We start from the raw sequence: 24,010 nt of genomic DNA on the forward strand, positions 1-24,010 counted from the left end.
ACACCCGTCTGAACTCTGATGTCTGATTTTGTACATTAGTTTTCTCAAAAACAAACATGTAAATCACGTGGCATTTTAACATTGCAAATTGCATACATTTACCATATCATTCTGCTTATAATAGGTCGTAACTTAAGTTATAACATTGATTTAAACAAACGATTTCCAGAATTTATCAGCTTAGGTTTTATCCTCGTTTCAAAATGATCTCCATCTCACAAGGGGTGAGATGGATGGGTGTCGTACTATATTCAGTCCAAGCACAATAATAAAACAAAGGCTCAACATGAATGTTTTTATTTCATAGACACCTTTGGGTTTACATGTGAATCAAACATGTTGTACTTTTAACAGAGACAAACACATCTGGCTCCTGCCCTGAAAACTTTAGACAAGAACCTTCATTTACTGTTCTGTCAAAACTCAACAGTCTCTCAGATGTTCCCAGAATCACCACGACTACTGACGGCGTTCAACTACCCTCTTTGCGTGCTCCAGCAGAGAGTCATATTGAAGCGTCTTGCTCTTCCATGCAGTTGGAATTCCCTGAAGTCCCATCTATGGAAATGAAAGCACACTTAGTTATACAGGCATGTTGGTATATCAACATTATTCTATTTAATTACAGAAGCAGGCATTTAGATTCACAGGCATACTTGCCACTGACCGGACTTCTAATACCGTAATAACTAAATTCCTGAATCAATCAATCAATTGTTGTTGCAAAGTTAAAACATCATAAATCCTGTACTAAACCTAGAACAAACAATTTAAATATTCATTCCAGCAGTCCCCAAACTATTTTAGCCCTGCACCCCCGTTACCTCCTGACCTACAGTATAGCTGACGCACCCCTTCGCTAAGTTTCGTTGTATTTGACCGAAAGTTAGATTTTTAATATGATTTATGGCAAATAATCACAGAATGTCACTGCACTGAGAGACAGACTGGATTACCAGCCAAGGTGCCTTGACCATTGAGCCATGGCCCAGGCCTTACAACAGTGTTTTACCAGATTTTACCATTTGTGCTAAATAACACCATAAAACCACCAACCGTGGTGCACGCACCACAATGTGGGTACCCCTGGTTTAACCCGATTTCTAATTGCAGATATGAGAGGACAGCAGCGTTGTGCTCTCAGTAGTACCTGAGCCCCAAGACAGGCCCCGATGAAGGAGCCCCGGCTGCTGGTGCATGAAAAAAAAAGTTAGCCTCGTTTCTCATCATTTTGGACCGTGGGCTATAGCCCATATCGTACGGCATACTATAGCGCGCAGTTTTTCATCATTTTTGAGGATTTGAAAAAAATGACGAAATGACAAAAACGATGGGTTATAGCCCATGTTTTTTGAAATTTTGAAAAAAAAAGTTAGCCTCGTTTCTCATCATTTTGGACCGTGGGCTATAGCCCATATCGTACGGCATACTATAGCGCGCAGTTTTTCATCATTTTTGAGGATTTAAAAAAAATGACGAAATGACAAAAACGATGGGTTATAGCCCATGTTTTTTGAAATTTTGAAAAAAAAAGTTAGCCTCGTTTCTCATCATTTTGGACCGTGGGCTATAGCCCATATCGTACGGCATACTATAGCGCGCAGTTTTTCATCATTTTTGAGGATTTGAAAAAAATGACGAAATGACAAAAACGATGGGTTATAGCCCATGTTTTTTGAAATTTTGAAAAAAAAAGTTATGCTTGTTTCTCATCATTTTGGACCGTGGGCTATAGCCCATATCGTACGGCATACTATAGCGCGCAGTTTTTCATCATTTTTGAGGATTTGAAAAAAATGACGAAATGACAAAAACGATGGGTTATAGCCCATGTTTTTTGAAATTTTGAAAAAAAAAGTTATGCTTGTTTCTCATCATTTTGGACCGTGGGCTATAGCCCATATCGTACGGCATACTATAGCGCGCAGTTTTTCATCATTTTTGAGGATTTGAAAAAAATGACGAAATGACAAAAACGATGGGTTATAGCCCATGTTTTTTGAAATTTTGAAAAAAAAAGTTAGCCTCGTTTCTCATCATTTTGGACCGTGGGCTATAGCCCATATCGTACGGCATACTATAGCGCGCAGTTTTTCATCATTTTTGAGGATTTGAAAAAAATGACGAAATGACAAAAACGATGGGTTATAGCCCATGTTTTTTGAAATTTTGAAAAAAAAAGTTATGCTCGTTTCTCATCATTTTGGACCATGGGCTATAGCCCATATCGTACGGCATACTATAGCGCGCAGTTTTTCATCATTTTTGAAGATTTGAAAAAAATGACGAAATGACAAAAACGATGGGTTATAGCCCATGTTTTTTGAAATTTTGAAAAAAAAAGTTATGCTCGTTTCTCATCATTTTGGACCGTGGGCTATAGCCCATATCGTACGGCATACTATAGCGCGCAGTTTTTCATCATTTTTGAAGATTTGAAAAAAATGACGAAATGACAAAAACGATGGGTTATAGCCCATGTTTTTTGAAATTTTGAAAAAAAAAGTTATGCTCGTTTCTCATCATTTTGGACCGTGGGCTATAGCCCATATCGTACGGCATACTATAGGCTATAAAATGACGAAATGACAAAAACGATGGGTTATAGCCCATGTTTTTTGAAATTTTGAAAAAAAAAGTTATCCTCGTTTCTCATCATTTTGGACCATGGGCTATAGCCCATATCGTACGGCATACTATAGCGCGCTGTTTTTCATCATTTTTGAGGATTTGAAAAAAATGACAAAATGACAAAAACGATGGGTTATAGCCCATGTTTTTTGAAATTTTGAAAAAAAAAGTTATGCTCGTTTCTCATCATTTTGGACCGTGGGCTATAGCCCATATCGTACGGCATACTATAGCGCGCAGTTTTTCATCATTTTTGAGGATTTGAAAAAAATGACGAAATGACAAAAACGATGGGTTATAGCCCATGTTTTTTGAAATTTTGAAAAAAAAAGTTATGCTCGTTTCTCATCATTTTGGACCGTGGGCTATAGCCCATATCGTACGGCATACTATAGCGCGCAGTTTTTCATCATTTTTGAGGATTTGAAAAAAATGACGAAATGACAAAAACGATGGGTTATAGCCCATGTTTTTTGAAATTTTGAAAAAAAAAGTTAGCCTCGTTTCTCATCATTTTGGACCATGGGCTATAGCCCATATCGTACGGCATACTATAGCGCGCAGTTTTTCATCATTTTTGAAGATTTGAAAAAAATGACGAAATGACAAAAACGATGGGTTATAGCCCATGTTTTTTGAAATTTTGAAAAAAAAAGTTATCCTCGTTTCTCATCATTTTGGACCATGGGCTATAGCCCATATCGTACGGCATACTATAGCGCGCAGTTTTTCATAATTTTTGAGGATTTGAAAAAAATGACGAAATGACAAAAACGATGGGTTATAGCCCATGTTTTTTGAAATTTTGAAAAAAAAAGTTATCCTCGTTTCTCATCATTTTGGACCATGGGCTATAGCCCATATCGTACGGCATACTATAGCGCGCAGTTTTTCATAATTTTTGAGGATTTGAAAAAAATGACGAAATGACAAAAACGATGGGTTATAGCCCATGTTTTTTGAAATTTTGAAAAAAAAAGTTATGCTCGTTTCTCATCATTTTGGACCGTGGGCTATAGCCCATATCGTACGGCATACTATAGCGCGCAGTTTTTCATCATTTTTGAGGATTTGAAAAAAATGACGAAATGACAAAAACGATGGGTTATAGCCCATGTTTTTTGAAATTTTGAAAAAAAAAGTTATGCTCGTTTCTCATCATTTTGGACCGTGGGCTATAGCCCATATCGTACGGCATACTATAGCGCGCAGTTTTTCATCATTTTTGAGGATTTGAAAAAAATGACGAAATGACAAAAACGATGGGTTATAGCCCATGTTTTTTGAAATTTTGAAAAAAAAAGTTAGCCTCGTTTCTCATCATTTTGGACCATGGGCTATAGCCCATATCGTACGGCATACTATAGCGCGCAGTTTTTCATCATTTTTGAAGATTTGAAAAAAATGACGAAATGACAAAAACGATGGGTTATAGCCCATGTTTTTTGAAATTTTGAAAAAAAAAGTTATCCTCGTTTCTCATCATTTTGGACCATGGGCTATAGCCCATATCGTACGGCATACTATAGCGCGCAGTTTTTCATAATTTTTGAGGATTTGAAAAAAATGACGAAATGACAAAAACGATGGGTTATAGCCCATGTTTTTTGAAATTTTGAAAAAAAAAGTTATCCTCGTTTCTCATCATTTTGGACCATGGGCTATAGCCCATATCGTACGGCATACTATAGCGCGCAGTTTTTCATAATTTTTGAGGATTTGAAAAAAATGACGAAATGACAAAAACGATGGGTTATAGCCCATGTTTTTTGAAATTTTGAAAAAAAAAGTTATGCTCGTTTCTCATCATTTTGGACCGTGGGCTATAGCCCATATCGTACGGCATACTATAGCGCGCAGTTTTTCATCATTTTTGAGGATTTGAAAAAAATGACGAAATGACAAAAACGATGGGTTATAGCCCATGTTTTTTGAAATTTTGAAAAAAAAAGTTATGCTCGTTTCTCATCATTTTGGACCGTGGGCTATAGCCCATATCGTACGGCATACTATAGCGCGCAGTTTTTCATCATTTTTGAGGATTTGAAAAAAATGACGAAATGACAAAAACGATGGGTTATAGCCCATGTTTTTTGAAATTTTGAAAAAAAAAGTTAGCCTCGTTTCTCATCATTTTGGACCATGGGCTATAGCCCATATCGTACGGCATACTATAGCGCGCAGTTTTTCATCATTTTTGAAGATTTGAAAAAAATGACGAAATGACAAAAACGATGGGTTATAGCCCATGTTTTTTGAAATTTTGAAAAAAAAAGTTATCCTCGTTTCTCATCATTTTGGACCATGGGCTATAGCCCATATCGTACGGCATACTATAGCGCGCAGTTTTTCATAATTTTTGAGGATTTGAAAAAAATGACGAAATGACAAAAACGATGGGTTATAGCCCATGTTTTTTGAAATTTTGAAAAAAAAAGTTATCCTCGTTTCTCATCATTTTGGACCATGGGCTATAGCCCATATCGTACGGCATACTATAGCGCGCAGTTTTTCATAATTTTTGAGGATTTGAAAAAAATGACGAAATGACAAAAACGATGGGTTATAGCCCATGTTTTTTGAAATTTTGAAAAAAAAAGTTAGCCTCGTTTCTCATCATTTAGGACCGTGGGCTATAGCCCATATCGTACGGCATACTATAGCGCGCCGTTTTTCATCATTTTTGAGGATTTGAAAAAAATGACGAAATGACAAAAACGATGGGTTATAGCCCATGTTTTTTGAAATTTTGAAAAAAAAAGTTAGCCTCGTTTCTCATCATTTTGGACCATGGGCTATAGCCCATATCGTACGGCATACTATAGCGCGCAGTTTTTCATCATTTTTGAGGATTTGAAAAAAATGACGAAATGACAAAAACGATGGGTTAAAGCCCATGTTTTTTGAAATTTTGAAAAAAAAAGTTATGCTCGTTTCTCATCATTTTGGACCGTGGGCTATAGCCCATATCGTACGGCATACTATAGCGCGCAGTTTTTCATCATTTTTGAAGATTTGAAAAAAATGACGAAATGACAAAAACGATGGGTTATAGCCCATGTTTTTTGAAATTTTGAAAAAAAAAGTTATCCTCGTTTCTCATCATTTTGGACCATGGGCTATAGCCCATATCGTACGGCATACTATAGCGCGCCGTTTTTCATCATTTTTGAGGATTTGAAAAAAATGACGAAATGACAAAAACGATGGGTTATAGCCCATGTTTTTTGAAATTTTGAAAAAAAAAAGTTAGCCTCGTTTCTCATCATTTTGGACCGTGGGCTATAGCCCATATCGTACGGCATACTATAGCGCGCCGTTTTTCATAATTTTTTCGGATTTGAAAAAAATGACGAAATGACAAAAACGATGGGTTATAGCCCATGTTTTTTGAAATTTTGAAAAAAAAAAGTTAGCCTCGTTTCTCATCATTTTGGACCGTGGGCTATAGCCCATATCGTACGGCATACTATAGCGCGCCGTTTTTCATCATTTTTGAGGATTTGAAAAAAATGACGAAATGACAAAAACGATGGGTTATAGCCCATGTTTTTTGAAATTTTGAAAAAAAAAGTTATGCTCGTTTCTCATCATTTTGGACCGTGGGCTATAGCCCATATCGTACGGCATACTATAGCGCGCAGTTTTTCATCATTTTTGAAGATTTGAAAAAAATGACGAAATGACAAAAACGATGGGTTATAGCCCATGTTTTTTGAAATTTTGAAAAAAAAAGTTATCCTCGTTTCTCATCATTTTGGACCATGGGCTATAGCCCATATCGTACGGCATACTATAGCGCGCCGTTTTTCATCATTTTTGAGGATTTGAAAAAAATGACGAAATGACAAAAACGATGGGTTATAGCCCATGTTTTTTGAAATTTTGAAAAAAAAAAGTTAGCCTCGTTTCTCATCATTTTGGACCGTGGGCTATAGCCCATATCGTACGGCATACTATAGCGCGCCGTTTTTCATAATTTTTTCGGATTTGAAAAAAATGACGAAATGACAAAAACGATGGGTTATAGCCCATGTTTTTTGAAATTTTGAAAAAAAAAAGTTAGCCTCGTTTCTCATCATTTTGGACCGTGGGCTATAGCCCATATCGTACGGCATACTATAGCGCGCCGTTTTTCATCATTTTTGAGGATTTGAAAAAAATGACGAAATGACAAAAACGATGGGTTATAGCCCATGTTTTTTGAAATTTTGAAAAAAAAAGTTAGCCTCGTTTCTCATCATTTTGGACCGTGGGCTATAGCCCATATCGTACGGCATACTATAGCGCGCCGTTTTTCATCATTTTTGAGGATTTGAAAAAAATGACGAAATGACAAAAACGATGGGTTATAGCCCATGTTTTTTGAAATTTTGAAAAAAAAAGTTAGCCTCGTTTCTCATCATTTTGGACCATGGGCTATAGCCCATATCGTACGGCATACTATAGCGCGCAGTTTTTCATCATTTTTGAGGATTTGAAAAAAATGACGAAATGACAAAAACGATGGGTTAAAGCCCATGTTTTTTGAAATTTTGAAAAAAAAAGTTATGCTCGTTTCTCATCATTTTGGACCGTGGGCTATAGCCCATATCGTACGGCATACTATAGCGCGCAGTTTTTCATCATTTTTGAAGATTTGAAAAAAATGACGAAATGACAAAAACGATGGGTTATAGCCCATGTTTTTTGAAATTTTGAAAAAAAAAGTTATCCTCGTTTCTCATCATTTTGGACCATGGGCTATAGCCCATATCGTACGGCATACTATAGCGCGCCGTTTTTCATCATTTTTGAGGATTTGAAAAAAATGACGAAATGACAAAAACGATGGGTTATAGCCCATGTTTTTTGAAATTTTGAAAAAAAAAAGTTAGCCTCGTTTCTCATCATTTTGGACCGTGGGCTATAGCCCATATCGTACGGCATACTATAGCGCGCCGTTTTTCATAATTTTTTCGGATTTGAAAAAAATGACGAAATGACAAAAACGATGGGTTATAGCCCATGTTTTTTGAAATTTTGAAAAAAAAAAGTTAGCCTCGTTTCTCATCATTTTGGACCGTGGGCTATAGCCCATATCGTACGGCATACTATAGCGCGCCGTTTTTCATCATTTTTGAGGATTTGAAAAAAATGACGAAATGACAAAAACGATGGGTTATAGCCCATGTTTTTTGAAATTTTGAAAAAAAAAGTTAGCCTCGTTTCTCATCATTTTGGACCGTGGGCTATAGCCCATATCGTACGGCATACTATAGCGCGCCGTTTTTCATCATTTTTGAGGATTTGAAAAAAATGACGAAATGACAAAAACGATGGGTTATAGCCCATGTTTTTTGAAATTTTGAAAAAAAAAGTTAGCCTCGTTTCTCATCATTTTGGACCATGGGCTATAGCCCATATCGTACGGCATACTATAGCGCGCCGTTTTTCATCATTTTTGAGGATTTGAAAAAAATGACGAAATGACAAAAACGATGGGTTATAGCCCATGTTTTTTGAAATTTTGAAAAAAAAAGTTATCCTCGTTTCTCATCATTTTGGACCGTGGGCTATAGCCCATATCGTACGGCATACTATAGCGCGCCGTTTTTCGTCATTTTTGATGATTTGACAAAAATGAAAAAATGAAAAAAACGATGGGTTATAGGCCATGTTTTTTGAAATTTTGAAAAAAAAAGTTAGCCTCGTTTCTCATCATTTTGGACCGTGGGCTATAGCCCATATCGTACGGCATACTATAGCGCGCAGTTTTTCATCATTTTTGAGGATTTGAAAAAAATGACGAAATGACAAAAACGATGGGTTATAGCCCATGTTTTTTGAAATTTTGAAAAAAAAAGTTAGCCTCGTTTCTCATCATTTTGGACCGTGGGCTATAGCGCATATCGTACGGCATACTATAACACGCAGTTTTTCATCATTATTGAGGATTTGAAAAAAATGACGAAATGACAAAAACGATGGGTTATAGCCCATGTTTTTTGAAATTTTGAAAAAAAAAGTTATGCTTGTTTCTCATCATTTTGGACCGTGGGCTATAGCCCATATCGTACGGCATACTATAGCGCGCAGTTTTTCATCATTTTTGAGGATTTGAAAAAAATGACGAAATGACAAAAACGATGGGTTATAGCCCATGTTTTTTGAAATTTTGAAAAAAAAAGTTATGCTCGTTTCTCATCATTTTGGACCGTGGGCTATAGCCCATATCGTACGGCATACTATAGCGCGCCGTTTTTCATCATTTTTGAGGATTTGAAAAAAATGACGAAATGACAAAAACGATGGGTTATAGCCCATGTTTTTTGAAATTTTGAAAAAAACAGTTATGCTCGTTTCTCATCATTTTGGACCATGGGCTATAGCCCATATCGTACGGCATACTATAGCGCGCAGTTTTTCATCATTTTTGAAGATTTGAAAAAAATGACGAAATGACAAAAACGATGGGTTATAGCCCATGTTTTTTGAAATTTTGAGAAAAAAAAATTATGCTCGTTTCTCATCATTTTGGACCGTGGGCTATAGCCCATATCGTACGGCATACTATAGCGCGCAGTTTTTCATCATTTTTGAGGATTTGAAAAAAATGACGAAATGACAAAAACGATGGGTTATAGCCCATGTTTTTTGAAATTTTGAAAAAAAAAGTTATGCTTGTTTCTCATCATTTTGGACCGTGGGCTATAGCCCATATCGTACGGCATACTATAGCGCGCCGTTTTTCATCATTTTTGAGGATTTGAAAAAAATGACGAAATGACAAAAACGATGGGTTATAGCCCATGTTTTTTGAAATTTTGAAAAAAAAAGTTATGCTCGTTTCTCATCATTTTGGACCATGGGCTATAGCCCATATCGTACGGCATACTATAGCGCGCAGTTTTTCATCATTTTTGAAGATTTGAAAAAAATGACGAAATGACAAAAACGATGGGTTATAGCCCATGTTTTTTGAAATTTTGAAAAAAAAAGTTATGCTCGTTTCTCATCATTTTGGACCGTGGGCTATAGCCCATATCGTACGGCATACTATAGCGCGCAGTTTTTCATCATTTTTGAAGATTTGAAAAAAATGACGAAATGACAAAAACGATGGGTTATAGCCCATGTTTTTTGAAATTTTGAAAAAAAAAGTTATGCTCGTTTCTCATCATTTTGGACCGTGGGCTATAGCCCATATCGTACGGCATACTATAGGCTATAAAATGACGAAATGACAAAAACGATGGGTTATAGCCCATGTTTTTTGAAATTTTGAAAAAAAAAGTTAGCCTCGTTTCTCATCATTTTGGACCATGGGCTATAGCCCATATCGTACGGCATACTATAGCGCGCAGTTTTTCATCATTTTTGAAGATTTGAAAAAAATGACGAAATGACAAAAACGATGGGTTATAGCCCATGTTTTTTGAAATTTTGAAAAAAAAGTTATGCTCGTTTCTCATCATTTTGGACCGTGGGCTATAGCCCATATCGTACGGCATACTATAGCGCGCATTTTTTCATCATTTTTGAGGATTTGAAAAAAATGACGAAATGACAAAAACGATGGGTTATAGCCCATGTTTTTTGAAATTTTGAAAAAAACAGTTAGCCTCGTTTCTCATCATTTTGGACCTTGGGCTATAGCCCATATCGTACGGCATACTATAGCGCGCCGTTTTTCATCATTTTTGAGGATTTGAAAAAAATGACGAAATGACAAAAACGATGGGTTATAGCCCATGTTTTTTGAAATTTTGAAATAAAAAGTTAGCCTCGTTTCTCATCATTTTGGACCGTGGGCTATAGCCCATATCGTACGGCATACTATAGCGCGCCGTTTTTCATCATTTTTGAGGATTTGAAAAAAATGACGAAATGACAAAAACGATGGGTTATAGCCCATGTTTTTTGAAATTTTGGAAAAAAAAGTTATGCTCGTTTCTCATCATTTTGGACCGTGGGCTATAGCCCATATCGTACGGCATACTATAGCGCGCAGTTTTTCATCATTTTTGAAGATTTGAAAAAAATGACGAAATGACAAAAACGATGGGTTATAGCCCATGTTTTTTGAAATTTTGAAAAAAAAAGTTATCCTCGTTTCTCATCATTTTGGACCATGGGCTATAGCCCATATCGTACGGCATACTATAGCGCGCCGTTTTTCATCATTTTTGAGGATTTGAAAAAAATGACGAAATGACAAAAACGATGGGTTATAGCCCATGTTTTTTGAAATTTTGAAAAAAAAAAGTTAGCCTCGTTTCTCATCATTTTGGACCGTGGGCTATAGCCCATATCGTACGGCATACTATAGCGCGCCGTTTTTCATCATTTTTTCGGATTTGAAAAAAATGACGAAATGACAAAAACGATGGGTTATAGCCCATGTTTTTTGAAATTTTGAAAAAAAAAAGTTAGCCTCGTTTCTCATCATTTTGGACCGTGGGCTATAGCCCATATCGTACGGCATACTATAGCGCGCCGTTTTTCATCATTTTTGAGGATTTGAAAAAAATGACGAAATGACAAAAACGATGGGTTATAGCCCATGTTTTTTGAAATTTTGAAAAAAAAAGTTAGCCTCGTTTCTCATCATTTTGGACCGTGGGCTATAGCCCATATCGTACGGCATACTATAGCGCGCCGTTTTTCATCATTTTTGAGGATTTGAAAAAAATGACGAAATGACAAAAACGATGGGTTATAGCCAATGTTTTTTGAAATTTTGAAAAAAAAAGTTATGCTCGTTTCTTATCATTTTGGACCGTGGGCTATAGCCCATATCGTACGGCATACTATAGCGCGCAGTTTTTCATCATTTTTGAAGATTTGAAAAAAATGACAAAATGACAAAAACGATGGGTTATAGCCCATGTTTTTTGAAATTTTGAAAAAAAAAGTTATCCTCGTTTCTCATCATTTTGGACCATGGGCTATAGCCCATATCGTACGGCATACTATAGCGCGCAGTTTTTCATCATTTTTGAGGATTTGAAAAAAATGACGAAATGACAAAAACGATGGGTTATAGCCCATGTTTTTTGAAATTTTGAAAAAAAAAGTTAGCCTCGTCTCTCATCATTTTGGACCGTGGGCTATAGCCCATATCGTACGGCATACTATAGCGCGCAGTTTTTCATCATTTTTGAAGATTTGAAAAAAATGACGAAATGACAAAAACGATGGGTTATAGCCCATGTTTTTTGAAATTTTGAAAAAAAAAGTTATGCTCGTTTCTCATCATTTTGGACCGTGGGCTATAGCCCATATCGTACGGCATACTATAGCGTGCATTTTTTCATCATTTTTGAGGATTTGAAAAAAATTACGAAATGACAAAAACGATGGGTTATAGCCCATGTTTTTTGAAATTTTGAAAAAAAAAGTTAGCCTCGTTTCTCATCATTTTGGACCGTGGGCTATAGCCCATATCGTACGGCATACTATAGCGCGCCGTTTTTCATCATTTTTGAGGATTTGAAAAAAATGACGAAATGACAAAAACGATGGGTTATAGCCCATGTTTTTTGAAATTTTGAAAAAAAAAGTTAGCCTCGTTTCTCATCATTTTGGACCGTGGGCTATAGCCCATATCGTACGGCATACTATAGCGCGCCGTTTTTCATCATTTTTGAGGATTTGAAAAAAATGACGAAATGACAAAAACGATGGGTTATAGCCCATGTTTTTTGAAATTTTGGAAAAAAAAGTTAGCCTCGTTTCTCATCATTTTGGACCATGGGCTATAGCCCATATCGTACGGCATACTATAGCGCTCAGTTTTTCATCATTTTTGAAGATTTGAAAAAAATGACGAAATGACAAAAACGATGGGTTATAGCCCATGTTTTTTGAAATTTTGAAAAAAAAAGTTATCCTCGTTTCTCATCATTTTGGACCATGGGCTATAGCCCATATCGTACGGCATACTATAGCGCGCAGTTTTTCATCATTTTTGAGGATTTGAAAAAAATGACGAAATGACAAAAACGATGGGTTATAGCCCATGTTTTTTGAAATTTTGAAAAAAAAAGTTAGCCTCGTCTCTCATCATTTTGGACCGTGGGCTATAGCCCATATCGTACGGCATACTATAGCGCGCAGTTTTTCATCATTTTTGAAGATTTGAAAAAAATGACGAAATGACAAAAACGATGGGTTATATCCCATGTTTTTTGAAATTTTGAAAAAAAAAGTTATGCTCGTTTCTCATCATTTTGGACCGTGGGCTATAGCCCATATCGTACGGCATACTATAGCGCGCAGTTTTTCATCATTTTTGAGGATTTGAAAAAAATGACGAAATGACAAAAACGATGGGTTATAGCCCATGTTTTTTGAAATTTTGGAAAAAAAAGTTAGCCTCGTTTCTCATCATTTTGGACCGTGGGCTATAGCCCATATCGTACGGCATACTATAGCGCGCCGTTTTTCATCATTTTTGAGGATTTGAAAAAAATGACGAAATGACAAAAACGATGGGTTATAGCCCATGTTTTTTGAAATTTTGAAAAAAAAATCCAGGCCCATGAATTAGAGGATAAAGCTCACATGTTACCCAAAACGTTGAATACACAAAAGCTAAGGCACTGGACAGCTAACAAACCAGTTTGAAATCAAGACCGGGGTCAGACAGGGTTGTCTCTTATCCCCATTCCTGTTTTTACTGGGATTATGAGAACAACAACAGAAAACAGGAAGAATGGAATCAGGTGGACATTATGGACACAGCTGGACGACTTAGATTTTGCAGACGACCTGGCACTACTGTCACATACCCACCATCAGATGCAAGACAAGACCAAAACACTTGCAGAGACTTCCGCACAAGTAGGGCTTAACATCCATCAAGGAAAAACCAAGAACATGAGGATAAATACGACCAGTACCGAACCAATCACACTAGGTGACACCACAATAGGAGAGGTAGAGTCCTTCACCTACCTGGGAAGTACTATCAGCCACCAAGTACTATCAGCCACCAACCGTAACCACACCATAAAACCACCAACCGTGGTGCACGCACCACAATGTGGGTACCCCTGGTTTAACCAGATTTCTAATTGCAGATATGAGAGGACAGCAGCGTTGTGCTCTCAGTAGTACCTGAGCCCCAAGACAGGCCCCGATGAAGGAGCCCCGGCTGCTGGTGCATCCCCCGCAGCTCATGGTGTCTCTGACGGCCTGGTCGTACTCCGTGGCCACCAGGACTCCATGCAGCGCTGCTTGGAACGCACCGGGCAAACCTGAAGGGAGAAAAAAGCAAGGGAGTGTTCATTTCTCACGCTGCAATTCACCCTTTGTCAAGTCCCACCCGTGGTTCTGCCCCTCTTCACACCCATTGGTTGCCGTTTGGTTGGACAAAAATCCTCCCTCTCCATCCACTACCATTGAAATAAGGCGTTTTTCAGTTGCTTCGTATTGATATTCTGTGGCGTTCAATTCGTATTTTAAACTTGGTGTCAGTAAAAAAAAAAGAACATCACAGCTGGAGCATGGTGACTGGGCATATCATGTTTATTTTTTAGTTTTTTCCAAAAGAAAATATAAAAAACAAGGCGGAACCAGGGCGGAAAGAGCCTGCTGGTTAGTCAGACAGGGACCAATCAGAAAGAAAAGCTGACAAAGGGTGAATTGTAAAAGGTTTCTGAGAAGTATCCACACTTTTCCTGGGCTGTGTGTGCTCCAGTTCCTGTCGATTTGATCCAATGAAAGCCAATGAAACTGGTCAGATGACCAATGATATCCAATGAAATCAACAGGAACTGGAGCACACACAGCCCAGGAAAAGTGTGGATACATTGACAAGCTTCAGAAGGCTATATCAGAAGTACTCTGTTGCCAGAATTCAGAATTCAGAATTGCGGTTACCTCAGGTGTTTGGAAACACAGTGGGGATTAGCTCCTGGGGAGTCTTGGACAAATTATCCTTTACTTGATGAATATGGCCTAAAAAAAAAGAAACAACAATGTGCACGTTTTACTTGGAAGGATACAACAATTATTATGCCAAAATATGTAATTTGTGTTTGCGCGCGTGTGTACAGTAGACAAATTGTGCATAATATATTTGTTTAACTAAGAAATATAGTACTGCCTTCAATATCAGGTCAAAGAAAAATAAAATGGCATTGTAACTTAAAAATGCGACCCCAATTAGCTGACTGCTCAAAACAACTGCAGAGGTCACACTCACACACACACACACACACACACACACTTAGGAGCGCTTGGCAGTTGGCACTGCTCAATAAATAAAACAGAAAAAGCTGATGAAATGATGAAGAGAGCATTATTAGCATACAGTAGAATAAACCCTGAGTGCCGTGACCAGGGTCACATGACTGTGGTGTGATGGAGTGAAAGTGCTGTGGGCCTCACATACCAACCACAGCTTTGTCCAGGTCCTGAGCCTGCTTTCTGTTCGGGTCACTGAGCTGCGCAAGCACCGATTCCAAGGCCTTCGGATCGGCACCATTCAGGATGAAATGTTCCAGGAACCTGGAAAAATAATTCAGCTCGTCTATATTTTTACTCCCATTGTCAGCGAGATGATCCCCCTTGTCTGCCGAGGTCGCCTGGTCATTTTGTTCCTCCCTCTCGGGTTTTGTGCTTATTAGATTTGAGGTATTTGGCCATAGTTGATGGACACCAGATTTACAGTAAATCGTTTTTATAATGCTCAAGCAAGTGATTTTCATATCTGATACTCAAAGTAACGGAATCCAATCCAGTGAAAATATAACAAACCACTACGGTGTGTTTTTGTCGGAAAATGTTCGGCAGTAATGTCAAGTGGGCTAAAACAACATGAGCCCTGTTGTTAAATGCACTGACCTCGCTGCTGCCAGAGTCTCTGCCACACACAGGTCGTTGTTCTGGGTGACGCGGACAGCGCTCTCCACCTTTTCCAGCATGTCAGGTTTCCCTGCATAGCGAGCCACCACAGGAGCCAGTTTTGCGATGCCATCTATCTGGCAGTCTGTTTCACAACCTTGAACAAAAATGCAAAGTAACATTACCATGCTTCCCTTTTGGGATATATCCCAGTTAGCACACTTACATTATAGATTTTTAAGCATTGCAGTTTTACCAGTTTCTTCGTTGCCTGCGTCTATATTCTTCAGGAAGCTCTTTAAGCTTGCATGTCTCCATGGTCCCTCAATGGGTAGTTGAGGTCTTGGGCCTGGTATAGCGACAATAAATAAATAGAAATGCATCAAATAAAATGAAAATACATTTATGCATTCTTTGCATATACTGTATGTATTTTACCTACAGCAAAACCTTAGTCCATAACCTTCAATCAATATGAACAGAATAGGAATAATAATTAAAGTATCCTTTTCATGTCACTGTGAAAATGTCTCTTTTCTGTGTCCTTTGACAAATATATTGCACATTCATCCACTATCTCAACACCAATGTCCTTACCTCCTTTCTCTCTGTACGGATCGTTGACCGGTGTATCATACTCTGACCCGGGTCCAAAGGACTGTAATGTCCGCTTCTTCAAATCGTCAACATCTAGACCTGGTTAAGTAGGGAATAAACCACATTGCAGACAACATTATATTCTTCACATCAAACATTAGACTGACACAAAACATAATAAAATTGCCAAAACATGAAGATGCCTTTTGAAGTCCTGTGTTTATTACTTTATTTGAACTAGAATTTCGTGCGCGCTTCGCGCGCACTCATCCCAGAGCTACTTCGCCACGCACTATGGGAAGAAATAAATGGCGGGAGTTGACTCCACATGTAGTAACGGATGGGTTATTGGAAATGTACCATTGTTTTGTCCTGAATATTTCCACAGCCTAATTACTAAAGGATTGTGACTGTGGGACACACATACAGTCTGACATACAATAGGCTACACGTGTGCACAGTGAATAAACAATGACCTATATGCCCAGAGTTCTTAAATTAACATAGTTGGATTTTAACAGAAAGACAATGCCATAAATCAGTCAAAGTAAGTGACAGACTCAACAGTAGCACACAGCATGCAAGGCAGCGAAGCATGCATGCAAACATGTTTGTCCAGCTGAGATTTAGTGTCTCCATCTCTCTGTGGAAGAGGTTGCACATGACCTGTACGGCCACACTGAGGCGCTCCAACACAAACACAGACACAAAACAACACCACGCTGTTTGTCCAGTTGACCCAAATCAACACCAATACCTAGCCTGTTTGTCCAAAACACACTATCTGCTCGCCACGTTTCTACTTCGCCACAACCTAATGTTAGTAACAAATGTAGGGGAGAGCCGCCAAGGTTGTAACGCTTCACGGTTGTAACATGGACGTTATCTCTTGATTGGTCAACGCCACCATGACGCCATCGCGTCAGTATGTGTACAGCAACGTACTCTACGTGCCCAGGAAGTTTGAAGTGTTTACCTTTGTCCTACGGGGAGTTATTGGCGAAAATCTGACTTGTTTCAAAATGCGTATAATTTTACACCTGGAGTATAATATACTCCAGGTGTAAAATTATACGCATTTTGAAACAAGTCAGATTATGTGTGCTACATTTGTTTTCTTTGGTGTTGGTGAATAAAAATCCACATGGATGTCTTCATGCTTATGTTCTTCATTAGTTTGCATCGTGTTTAGACGGAATTCACGTTCATTCTGGTCTGTAAGCAACGGCAAAGAAAACTTGCAAAAGCGGGTCATTTGTAACATGTGTTACAAATGGTCCGCTTCCATTCAATGCCATTATATGTAATATTTACATATTTGACATATTGGCCAAGATTATATGTTCTAAAATTGTATTGTATTGTGTAGTGTATTCTAAAATTAGTTTAGGGTTGTATAACATTGTACAACTCAATCAATCAAACGTTTGTTTAATCAATGTATTGCCCCATTGAAAAAAAAGAAAAGGCCAAACTGGTACACCCGATACTATTTAATATTTCCCTTATGTTTGATACATTTTCTTATCACATCCATGGTATGAAAACAATGCTAAGGAGTTGCTTCAATGAAATGTAATTGCTTTAAGCTGAAAACGGGTTATTAGTTATTATGTGTAGTGTAGTGTAGTCAACATGTTAAGGCTCGTACACAGTGGCCGGTATTTGCTGCGATTATGCTTTCGGGGAGCATTTTTGGCGCTGGCCGAGAAAAACCCCTGATCTGACGTTAAGTGCCCAAATGGTAGATCACGATCTACAAAGGCTTTGCAGGTAGACCACATGACATGGCACGAAAAATATATTTAATTGTAATATCAAAAACGATTTTTGCATCTGCCGCTTTAGATGACCTGAGATGACTTGATTGATTGACATCAAAAAGGGCCTGTCAGCTCAAACACACAATGCAATACTTGTTGTTGCTTACAATCATCAGTAGCAAAGTCAAATACCAACAAAAATAAAAGCCTACGATTTGCATTTTTCCCCCTCTATTTCCCATGCATGTGCGTTTATATGAAAGGCCCCTCAATTACATTTTGTCACTATTTGCAGCAATGGGATGATAGTTTTATTTGGTGGGTATGTTGTGCTGGTGGTTTTGAAAGTAGCTCTCAAGTCCATAAAACAAACTAACATAGGCTACTTCTCTATAAGCAGAATCATGAATAGGCCTATTTAATTTATACAAAAGGAGAAGAGAGAGAGAGAGAGAGAGAGCAATGTGTTTGTGTCTCAAACTTTGTCTAATATTGTTTTAGAGCAGTGGTTCTCAAACATTGTCATGGCAAGAGCAAAGGACCCCCAATATTTTTGTCAATCTACAAAAATAATCCCAAAATCGCTGATAAATTAAAAGACATTACTTACTAATCGCTTATTTGGCAACACTGGCCAGCTTTGTGTTGCAGCTCCGTGGCTGGGAGTTGGGAACTTTCTGTTACAGTTAAATGAATATAAAAGTACCACACAACTGAAAAGTTTCGCGACTGTGTCCGCAAGTTAGAGACGTGTGTGGCTATAATGACGCACAGCTGTGATGTAATCGCGCGTCTCTAAATTCTAAGCGTGTGTGTGTGTGTGTGTGTGTATATATATACATTCCGTCGGTAATTCCCTGTAGGCTTCACGTGAATAATGTTGTGTGCGCGCGTGCGGAGAAATAGTTATTTAATGAATCGCATGTTGGTGTGTGTGTGTGTGTGTGTGTGGGGGGGGGGGGGGGGGGGGGGGGGGGCAGTTGGCTGTGTGGCGAAAATAGGCAAAGTGATCGGTGTAAGGGTGATATTGCGTGTGTGTGTGTGTGTGTGTATATGTATATATATACATTCCGTCGGTAATTCCCTGTAGGCTTCACGTGAATAATGTTGTGTGCGCGCGTGCGGAGAAATAGTTATTTAATGAATCGCATGTTGGTGTGTGTGTGTGTGTGTGTGTGTGTGTGGGGGGGGGGGGCAGTTGGCTGTGTGGCGAAAATAGGCAAAGTGATCGGTGTAAGGGTGATGTTTTGGCACAATCCGATTAATGAAAAAGAACAATGTTGATGTAACTAAGGGAATCGTCGAGTCATTTATTTTGTAAATAAAGAGATTTAGATGGAATAAGCGAAATAGCAATCGTATAATCTCTCCTGTTCCTTCTGTCTCTCATCAATGTCCTGCGCGAGATCAGATTCTGTGCTGCGCGAGATGACATAGTCAAGCTAGTGTGGGGGCGGGGCTGGTAAGAGAGGGAAATGTTGCCAGGTTTGCGAATTGTAAGCGAGTTGCAGTGTATGTAAGTAGCGTGGTTAAAGTCCTTGTTTCTCTCGTGTTGTGGCAACAGCGTATACGACATTGAGGGGTAGAAACCATCCCGGGCGCGTGGTTCATGTAACATGTGTGTCACTGTGAAAGACTGGCCCCATTAAGTGAACGTAGTTGGCGTAGTAGACGCCAACATGACGATTTTGGTAGACGCCAACATGACGATTGTGACGTAGGCTGTTGACGTTGAGCAATAACAGCGTGTTTCATAAAAGTAATATTTGCAGAGTAAATAAGACACTTGAACGGCTAAAAAATAGCCTATGTCAGTTCGGGGAGCGTGGCGAATTTATTTTGCATATAGAGATGTGTGGTAAAAGTGTGGTTCGGTCGGAGATAGAGCACAAAGAATGAGTATGGGTACCACTTCTCACTTGTATAAATAGACTAGAATTTCGCGGGCCTTCGGCCCGCTCATCCTAGCGGCGCGCAGCGCAAATTGGAGGAAGGAAATTGTGAGAGGTAGACAAAGTCACAACATTTAAAATGTTGGTCTCAGTGTATTTTTTATGGAGTCTGAGTGTATTTGTAGGAAAGAATTGTCATGGCTGGTTCTTGCCTTGACAAACATTCGGAGCAGGAGACGTGCGAAAGATGAACAATATATGATTTATTAAATAATAGGCCTATATAAGGAACTAAAAAGAACTGCAGTACTTAACATAACAAATTATATGGAATGTGTAGTCAGTGAGTCAGTGGTGTAGGTGTAGTGTATGGATGTGTGATACATGGTGTGGTGCATGTGTGGATGGAAAGAACAATCAAACATAAAGGAACGGAGGCATGGAGGCTAATGAAGGGAGTGGAGGCAGCAGGTGTGGCTCCTCTGGATCTCTCTTCTCAACTGGGATGAGTGTGGTATTTATGGCCTCTGGGAGACACCGGGCCCAGGTGCTCTCCCATCAGCCATCGGGCCAATGCCCTACCCAGGCTCACCTACAGGATGAAAGTTAGGCAATAGGCAGGCACATCCACTACTCAGTATGTGTGTGGGGTATCACACTCCCCCCCCCCCCCTTAAAGTCGTGGTCCCAATAGGAACCATGACTGTCCATTTATCCTACATACATTTACTATACATCAAATGAATTAACATGTTACATTTTACAATTAAGTGCACTATATTCATCAAATGTATACCTACGGTTAATTAACGAAAATGTCCCACTAATCAAAAGATTTTACATTTTACAATGAAGTGCACTATATCATTTTTAACATGTTGTTAAAGGAACAATTATATTGGGCAGCTGATCCAGAGGAGGGCGTGGAGGAGTGGGGTGATGTGGAAGGGGTGTTTCTGGTTCCAGAGATTGTCATGGTTGAGCTTGTAGAAAAGGAGACAGAAAAGTTTGTCAGTAGAGCCTGCATAATGGGAGAAACATGTCCACCAGGGCAGACGTGAAACAAAGGATAGTGATTTGTTTGATCATAATCATGTTCAGGTTAGCATCAGTTTTATATTATTCAGAAATGACATGTGTAGAAATGACATATGTAGCAATGCAACAGCCTTACGTGAATGGGGATTGTAGGGCCAGGAAGCACAGCGCGAAGCAAGGCTTGAAAAACCACATTGGTAGTATGATGTTCCGGCTGTCTTTCTTTCTGCTTTATGGCATAGGTGAGAGCTTCTGTGGGAGCAAAGGTTGACAAAGTCAAAACATGTAAAATGTTGGTCTCAGTGTATTTTTAATGGAGTCTGAGTGTATTTGTAGGAAAGAATGTTAATGTTAACAGTGAACGCAGTTGTTGTGGAAAGGCCAACTTAGTAAAGGAACACTTATATTGGCCAGCTGATCCAGAGGAGGGCGTGGAGGAGTGGGGTGATGTGGAAGGGGTGTTTCTGGTTCCAGAGATTGTCATGGTTGAGCCTGTAGAAAAGGAGACACAGATAAGGGATGACTCAAGCACAAAATGTGAGTGTTAATGTTAACAGTGAATAGTAGAAGAAGCTGCAGTTTTGGTCAGTAGAGCCTGCATAATGGGAGAAACATGTCCACCAGGGCAGACGTGAAACAAAGGATAGTGATTTGTTTGATCCTAATGATCTTCAGGTTAGCAGCAGTTTTATATTATTCAGAAATGACATGTGTAGAAATGACATATGTAGCAATGCAACAGCCTTACCTCAATGGGGATTGTAGGGCCAGGAAGCACAGCGCGAAGCAAGGCTTGAAAAACCACATTGGTAGTATGATGTTCTGGCTGTCCTTCTTTCTGCTTTATGGCATACGTGAGAGTTTCTGGGTTACCCGTCCTTGAGCTGGCAACATAAAGCTGTCCGTGAGTGAAGACAGGGGACGAAAGCCAGACCCCCACTCTTGTAAGTGTGTGTCCTTGGGATTTGTTGATGGTGGTGGCAAAAGCGGTGCGGACTGGAAACTGCCGTCTGGCCCACACAAAGTAGGAATGTTAATGTTGAGGATCAGCAATGAACTTGATTCTAGGGATCAGGACTTCCTTTTGTGTGGCTGCAATTTTGCATAGCAGCAGTTTGTAATCAACATGTTAAATTGTACAATTAAGTGCACTATATTCATCAAATGTATACCTGAGGTTAATTAACGAAACTGTTCTACTAACCAAAATATTTTACATTTTACAATCAAGTGCACTATGTCATTTTTAACATGTTAGATACACTACTACAATACTTCAAAGTGTAAAACACCCTTAGAGCCCTGGCCTTGCAACACGTGGACCCTCCTCCCCCCCCCAACAGTGAACACAGTTGTTGTGGAAAGGCCAACTTAGTAAAGGAACAATTATATTGGGCAGCTGATCCAGAGGAGGGCGTGGAGGAGTGGGGTGATGTGGAAGGGGTGTTTCTGGTTCCAGAGATTGTCATGGTTGAGCCTGTAGAAAAGGAGACACAGAAAAGTTTTGGTCAGTAGAGCCTGCATAATGGGAGAAACATGTCCACCAGGGCAGACGTGAAACAAAGGATAGTGATTTGTTTGATCATAATGATCTTCAGGTTAGCAGCAGTTTTATATTATGTGTAGAAATGACATATGTAGCAATGCAACAGCCTTACCTCAATGGGGATTGTAGGGCCAGGAAGCACAGCGCGAAGCAAGGCTTGAAAAACCACATTGGTAGTATGATGTTCTGGCTGTCCTTCTTTTTGCTTTATGGCATAGGTGAGAGCTTCTGGGTTACCCGTCCTTGAGCTGGCAACATAAAGCTGTCCGTGAGTGAAGACAGGGGACGAAAGCCAGACCCCCACTCTTGTAAGTGTCTGTCCTTGGGATTTGTTGATGGTGGTGGCAAAAACGGTGCGGACTGGAAACTGCCGTCTGGCCCACTCAAAGTAGGAATGTTGAGTATCAGAAATGAACTTGATTCTAGGGATCAGGACTTCCTTTTGTGTGGCTGCAATTTTGCACAGCAGCAGTTTGTTGTTGAGGGTTCTCAGGAAAAACAGTTTGGTGCCATTGCAGAGTCTGAAGTGTGATTTATGGACAATTAAAGGAGTTCAGTGTAAACAATGTTGTCAGTTTTGCCCTCATCATTATTGTCTATTAAAACTTTGACAGCACTGGCTTTCTTTCCCCTAGAGAAGGCTGTGTACAGTTGGCCATGTGCGAACACAGGCTGAGGCAAGTAGATGCCAACTCTGTCATTTTCCTGGCCCTGACCTTTATTTATGGTAACGGCGAAAGCTAACCTGACAGGGAATTGTCGTCTGATGAAGGTAAAGGGAAACTCCTCACCTCTGTCATAGTGCGGGATCCTTGGAAGGAAGATTCTTTCACCTCTGTTTGTCCCTAGTGCAATTTCACACTCAAGTACTTTGTCCATCATCTGCACCAGCACCATTCTGGTGCCGTTCTTGAGAGTGCGGTCGCGACCTGATTGCAAGTTTCTTAGCAGCATGACAGGAGCTCCTAGTTTGAGCTTCAGGTTATGGTCAGGGATTCCAGAGGGTGTTAGTGAGTTGAGGAATTCTATAGGCAGAGAATCCTTGTAGTTGTCCTCTTTAACTGAGTCAGCTGAAAAGTAGATTTTCTCTTGTCCAGGGAACTCAGCTAAGCACCTGTTGTTGATTTCGCGTATGTCCTTGTTTAATGGAGTGTATACAGTGCCTTTAAGAAGGTTGTCTTTGTGGACACAGCCATTGTGCAGGTCAGGAAAGGTGTTTGAAATGAGAGTATCCATATCCTTTACCAAGTGCTGTGGTGGAATGTGGACTTGAATGGCAGTATCTCCATGTGTGATTTTGTCTTCCCCCAAGTCCAGGAGGTAGTTGGCAAACTCCCTCTCAGCTATGTCAGTCCTCATGTTGAAGTGTAGTTTGTGTTCTTTCATGAGAGGATAGAGTGGAGACATTTGGATGCAAGCTCTAACAATTTGGGCTCTGCTTGCTCTCTTGATAACGGGGAGTGTCTGCCTAGGGTCTCCACCTAACAGGACAGTTTTGCCACCCCAAGGTTGGTCAGAATGCATCAGGTCCCTCAGTGTTCTTTCCACGCACTCTACATTGAAGCGGTTAACACTGAAGATCTCGTCCCAAATGATTATGCTGCTTTCTTTGATTAGCTTAGCCAGGGAGGACTCAGCTTTTATGGCACAGACGGAGTCTTCAAAGATAGGGATTGGTATTTTAAATCTTGAATGAGCTGTCCTGCCAC

General features: G+C 39.4%; 1 protein-coding gene and 1 long non-coding RNA gene across 2 annotated transcripts in view; both read right to left on the reverse strand.

Moving 5' to 3' along the window:
• Positions 1 to 292: 292 nt before the first annotated feature.
• Positions 293 to 24,010, reverse strand: part of LOC308325858 (crystallin J1A-like) — a 33,554-nt gene continuing 9,836 nt past the window's right edge. Inside the window, exons 4-10 of the mRNA XM_080778580.1 lie at positions 16,063 to 16,161; positions 15,722 to 15,814; positions 15,466 to 15,622; positions 15,014 to 15,129; positions 14,500 to 14,577; positions 13,735 to 13,874; positions 293 to 558 (exon numbers count right to left, since the gene is read on the reverse strand). Coding sequence (XP_080634706.1) covers positions 460 to 558; positions 13,735 to 13,874; positions 14,500 to 14,577; positions 15,014 to 15,129; positions 15,466 to 15,622; positions 15,722 to 15,814; positions 16,063 to 16,161 — 782 coding nt within the window. The 3' untranslated portion in view covers positions 293 to 459. The remainder of the gene's footprint in view (positions 559 to 13,734; positions 13,875 to 14,499; positions 14,578 to 15,013; positions 15,130 to 15,465; positions 15,623 to 15,721; positions 15,815 to 16,062; positions 16,162 to 24,010) is intronic.
• On the reverse strand, positions 19,880 to 23,961 carry LOC308325859. Its single transcript, XR_013965072.1, has 3 exons — positions 21,504 to 23,961; positions 20,892 to 21,247; positions 19,880 to 20,700 (listed from the first exon to the last, which is right to left on the reverse strand). It is a non-coding gene; the product is annotated as an uncharacterized lncRNA (long non-coding RNA).

The sequence above is a fragment of the Protomyctophum bolini genome, assembly GCF_963924005.1.
Source record: "Protomyctophum bolini genome assembly, chromosome: 12".
Taxonomy (NCBI): Eukaryota; Metazoa; Chordata; class Actinopteri; order Myctophiformes; family Myctophidae; genus Protomyctophum; species Protomyctophum bolini.